Source organism: Morone saxatilis, unplaced genomic scaffold (assembly GCF_004916995.1).
Source record: "Morone saxatilis isolate NCDOM2014 unplaced genomic scaffold, NCSU_SB_2.0 Contig18, whole genome shotgun sequence".
In the NCBI taxonomy this organism is placed as follows: Eukaryota; Metazoa; Chordata; class Actinopteri; family Moronidae; genus Morone; species Morone saxatilis.
Window position 1 is genome coordinate 18967671 of NW_023339740.1, and position 5727 is coordinate 18973397.

General features: G+C 38.4%; 2 protein-coding genes across 2 annotated transcripts in view; one reads left to right on the plus strand and one right to left on the minus strand.

Moving 5' to 3' along the window:
* Nucleotides 1-5379, minus strand: part of LOC118328263 (anti-Muellerian hormone type-2 receptor-like) — an 8031-nt gene extending 2652 nt beyond the window's left edge. Inside the window, exons 1-8 of the mRNA XM_035661908.1 lie at nt 5269-5379; nt 3952-4143; nt 3555-3719; nt 3073-3174; nt 2174-2277; nt 1874-2095; nt 1343-1457; nt 788-942 (exon numbers count right to left, since the gene is read on the minus strand). Coding sequence (XP_035517801.1) covers nt 788-942; nt 1343-1457; nt 1874-2095; nt 2174-2277; nt 3073-3174; nt 3555-3719; nt 3952-4143; nt 5269-5305 — 1092 coding nt within the window. The 5' untranslated portion in view covers nt 5306-5379. The remainder of the gene's footprint in view (nt 1-787; nt 943-1342; nt 1458-1873; nt 2096-2173; nt 2278-3072; nt 3175-3554; nt 3720-3951; nt 4144-5268) is intronic.
* A 91-nt stretch (nt 5380-5470) lies between these two features.
* LOC118328266 (cell division cycle-associated protein 7-like) overlaps nt 5471-5727 on the plus strand; it is a 5359-nt gene continuing 5102 nt past the window's right edge. Inside the window, exon 1 of the mRNA XM_035661911.1 lies at nt 5471-5604. The gene's annotated coding sequence lies outside the window, so the exon portion shown is untranslated. The remainder of the gene's footprint in view (nt 5605-5727) is intronic.

The window sequence follows — 5727 nt, forward strand, 5'->3', positions numbered from 1 at the left end:
TGGGGTGTTCCCGGTCTGCAGTGATCAGTACCTATCAAAAGTTTCCCAAGGAAGGAAAAGCGGTGAACTGACGACATGGTCGGACCAGGATGCCCAGGTGGTCATAATGTTATGGCTGATCGGTGTATATACATACTATATACTCTGATGACACCGTCATCCTCGCACTCAGTAATGACAATAACTCTAATTTAGACTATCATCTCCATATGCCATTTCACACGGTGTTGCACAAACAACTATTAGCAGCTGAACATCACAAAAACTAAAGAACTGTTAATTGTTGAAATCTTCCAGCCCACAGCACAGCCCACATCTCCACCCACCACCCCGCCTACATCAATAATGAAGCTTTTGAGATAGTGGAGTGCTTTAAATATCTTGGACTCACTCTGGACAATAAACTGAGCTTTGAACAACACACCACGAACATTCACAAACGACTCTCTGCCATCCATAAACAAAAGCACACATCACTGCACATGACACCAGACACCCCCTCAACCCATTTTTCACATTGCTCCCATCCAACTGCAGATACTGATCACTGGCTTGGTAATGGGCTCGCTATGGCAGAAGTTTTGTCCCTTCTACCATAGCATTACTCAACAAAACACCTGGGCAGCCATTATGTGTATGTAAATAGAATGAATGTATAAATGCATTGTTTTGGATGTCTCTCTTGTGATTATGCTATTTGAGGCTATGTACAGACTGTGGCAACACATTTCCTGGAAAGGATAATAAAGAATCTATCTATCTATCAATAGTAAGTTGTGGATCTCACCATGTTTGCTGTGTGGCTCGACCAGTGGCGATTCCCTGAGCAAGAACGCAGGATGGTAGAGCATCCAAAATCACACAGAACACAGGTACCATCTGCTCTCACAAGCACATTGAAGCTGCTCAAGTCTCTGTGGGCCACGGGTGGTTTATGCACACCTGCAATAAAAGACACACATTGGTACATTTGTAATAGGAAGAAGATTCTTTATTATTATTAAACGGCAGCTAACTTTATGTATCCCACTAGCTGGCAAGAGGGGCAACCACTAGACATGTCAATGACTCAAATGCCTCCCCTTCTGTAATGCTGTTTACCTGTGAATTTAATATCATGAATTCCTGTAATATATCATCTGTTTCTATGCAGCCTTGTGCTTTAAAAAAAAAAATTGATATCACCTGGAAAAAACTCATCTTAATATAATTAATTCTGCTAGATGACAACAGCTCAATAAAATTATAGTATTGGAATTCCTTCTACAAAAGTACGCTATAACATGTACATACAGTACACACATACACACACACACATTTGCTAACAGTAATATTCTGGTACCATGTATGTAAAGGTCAGAGTGGAGGTATAAAAGTCCCTGCGATAAAGACTGGCACAACTTCAGGGACGACATCCAGTTGGTGGTGTGTTTACACAGATAGGAGTGGAGAGAGCCCTGAAATCAAAGGGTTGAAATCAGTTATTTATGTACAGCTGGATTAAAAAAAAAAAAAAGGGCTATAAGGACACTATAAATAGAGCTCTCAACAGAAGAAATGCTAATTCTCCTGATCAGAACATCTGAAAGGTAATACTTGCAGCTCCATGGAGATGAAATTCAAAGCTACATGTATTCCTAATACAGAAGAAAAGTAAGGCCATATGAATCTGAATTTTAAAAGCATTTAACTTGAATTTTGGTGTCTGAGCTTCAGTCTGAATAGTTTCAGTAGTGGTTAAACTTCACAATTAGGTATTCAGTTGCTTATAAAAGAGTTAAATCCTTATGCCCTTTCTTTGCTTCCCTACCATGACTCTTCTGCAAAAACTCATACTCCCTAACTCACTCATTTCTGAATGATTACCACTCACATTTTCAGCAAATTCCAGGACAATAAGCCAACTGCCTACATCCGGTTTCCTCCCAGTGCCCAGGAAATGGACAATCCCAGCATGCTTCATTAGTGGTAGTTCATAAACCTCCTTCTCCGCGATAAATTTATGTTTCCAGCCTGCAGGGAAAACTTTCGCGGCCACTATGGATCCCTGGTATTTCCCCTTCCAAACAGTTGCAAAACGCCCATGGCCCATAATCTGAAAAAAGGTATGAGCATTCAGGTAAAGCACATGGCACAAGATATATGAACTAATTGTATTTTCTACTAGGGTTACCTGCTGTAGTTCAATGTTGCCAACGTCAATGTCAGAGGTTTTTGTTGTTTGGCAGGAACACAGTTGAGAGACGCTGTGATCATCAAGGTAGGGCGGATTCTCCTCTAAAATAATAAAAGTCTTGTAATTAACACACACTCATTGAAGGTATTCTGACACTCCATCATACAGTCACTATTCATTTTAAACAAGCCTGACTGAATCGCCACAGAAATCTGATTGAAGAGTAACAAACAAAGAACAGAGGTAAAAGGGAGTGTTACAGAGATAAAGACCAAGGCCAGTCGGTTGAAAGAAAGAAACAGTCCCGAGGTCAAACAAAGACATCATGAGAGCTGAATCTGACTTCAGAAAACGTGGAAACATGGCTGAAGGTTTTTTTCCTAGTTCCAAGTGAGGGTATTTGATACAGAACAACTTCATCTTTTTACCTTTTTAAGGCCAACAATTTTATAGCCTGTCTGATCAGAATCAAATTCTAAGCCACTGAAAGCAACAATTCAAGAGCTGTAACTTTTATTCCGTCTTCCCACAATGAGCAGTAATGTGCAAGTTGATCTAAAACTGAGGGATCAAGACAATAACTCCTCTTGTGTGTGAGCTTAGTCAACACCCGCAAACATCAACTGTTAACTGTGCATTTTTTTATTCTAGTTTAACTTCCACTTTATGTGACTGTATTTAGTAAAGCAAATCAACACATTATTAGCAATAACAACAAAAATATAAAAAAAATGATCATGTCATTGATCACTTTGACAAGAACAGGTCTTGAAAGAGAGTTAAATTCAATTTACTTCCTAATGTTATATGTCATATTAAACAAAGGCAAACAAAATTTAAAATTGAATTTATATTCTATTAAACATTTTTTGCATCACTATCAAAAAAGCCCTTACTTTTCTCTTTAAAGTGGTGTCTCCATTTGGCAGCAACAATCATGAAGCACAGGACTAGCAAAGTTCCCACCAGAATTATTACAACAGTTTTCACAATTTCATCTAAAAAGAAAACAAAAAATATATATTAGTGTTATCTTTGAGTGATGAATGACAGCCCTTTTAAATCGAGCAAGTGTATTTGTTACCTGAAATGTTTCATTTAATGAACATAGCAAATAAAAAAGAGCAGTTGTTATTACCGAAAAAAGGGATCTGGCAAAATTATTGTAATCTGCCAAGTGTCAAATTTTAAATTAAAAGGGGAGTCGAAGGTGGATTATTTAGAGGAGAGGTGGGTAAAAAAGAAACATATTTTTAATTGATACCATTTACTGCAATGAAAAGAAAATTCCTCACTTTGGTATAATGTCAGATTATTATTTTATCACTATGTGGGTTAAAGTGATATTTAATGATTAGTTAGTGATGTTATTATTTACCTCCAGAATAAGAGTAGGCGAGTCGAGGCTTTTCCGACTCTGGGGTCCAAGTGATGTTGCTGTTGCAGAGGTCTGTGTTGCACACACACTTGACGAGGCGATGGTTGAAACGTGTTTGGGCCTTGCAAGTTGCATCTGGGCAGGACTTTTCAGCTATATCACAAGCTGCAACAGAAAAATCAGCAACACAATAGACTACTAAAAACACGAGAACCATACTAAGACTGCAGACTCACCTAGATTTATTACAAGTTGCATAATATACATTTCAGTCAATATGAGCCAGATGTTGGTGAATTTTAGTAGATATTAAATAACTGACTACAAAAACAGAATCCAGAACATGCAAACTATCCCAGAGTTCCTAGTCCAGATGTCTTAGTTTATGGTTTCTTACCGAGAAGGTCAATCTGCGGCTGGCCATTGATGATCAGAAAGTATCCCACACAGCATCGGGTGTTCTCACAGAGCTGCACTGACCCACTCACATTGCCAGCAGTTGTGTATTTGTTGTTCTGGGGACTGACTTGGAAAGCACACTGTCTCTTCTGAAGAAATGACTGGCTGGAGATGCATGTAAAGATGCATTCTGAAAGAAAGACAAATAGCGGCTGTAGATGTGACCTTTTCTCTCTGGTCGTAACAGTGATCTGTGTGATCTGGCATTTATGGTGACTTTTGTACGTAAAATGATCTTACAAACTAAGGTTCTTCAGCTTATTGTCTATTGTTGAACTTACAGTTTGTCTTTCAGGCCAACTATATTGTCTAAATGCCGAGGTAAATATTTGACTACAAGCTACAGTTTTATAATTAAGTCTTAGAGTAAGACTAACCTTCTTTGGTGATGGTTCTATTGTGACAAGAGGACTTATGTCATTAGATTTATTGTATTTATTTACACAAACAATCAACTTCACTTCCAGTAAACTGAAACAGTAAGACTTGATGAACACCTTAAATGGAAGTATCTTTCAATTTGTGAAAACTTGAGCTAGGTTTACTTGTAGATATAGTATTATAACTTGGTCCTGTATAATGTCTATGTGGGTAAGTCAATAAGAAGCCCAAATATGCATCAGAAGCCACAATATTCCTTGTAACATCACAACACACATGAGTTTACTGTTGTTACACTGTTTCTGAGTCTATGGTTTCCTGTGAATTACTGTTCAAATGATCTGCTCCATCTTTGTTTTCCTGATATTTATTGAAGCAGGTGATACTATCTACTGAAGAAGAAAAATCTTTTCCAGGAACATTTAACATTCACCGTAGTTACAGGGCATAGGTAGCATGTCCATCTTAATCTTAATGTGTTTATTGACCTATGTAGTATTGATTTTAGGGCAAAAACAAGACTCAAAGACAGTAGGGATCTACAACTTCCCTTCATGAATAAATCTATCTGTAGTCTAGTCTGGAATTTACCTTGGTAAGACGGTGCATTACAAAGAAAACGTAAGTAATATAAAAAAAGATCAAAATAGAGACAATATGCACAATATAATGATTTCATTATTAAGGTTAGGAGCCACAGCCACTTTGCTGCAAGTCATCCCCTCTCTCTTCCCTGCCTTTCCTGTGTCTCTCTACTGTCACTATCCAAGCAAAACACGCATATCTAAGTCTTTCATTTAAAGATTAAAATGTAAAACAAAATAGAAAGAAACACAAGAAACAGAGGTTTTTTCTTTATAGCAAATGCACTCACCCAAAGCCAAAATCAGTCGCCACTGTTGCAGGAACATGGTCACTCTGAATCCAGACCAGCCAAGTAGGGAGTGAATATTTGTAATTCCTGGGAATGTGAGAGGAGTTTCCCACGTTTCCCAGCATCACTCCCACTGCCACACACTTGCGTGTACAACACGTACCGCCAACACAATCATCTCCCACTGTTTAGGAATATCATCTGCATTCGAGTGGGATGTTTTCTGCAGCTGACTCAGTTCTTTAGGGCCATGGGTAAACTCAAAGAAGCAAAGAGGTTTCAGAGAAATTCTCCAGGGCCATAGGACGAGGAACTTATATTCAGCAACAACATCCAGTGAGCTTGTTTTTATTCCTCATAAATCCCACACCAATTCACTCCCACTGTGTTGTAATGTCACTTGGCACCTTAAGTGTAACTGTGAGGCATTGAGCCCCTTATTCAACTCAGGTTTCTTTG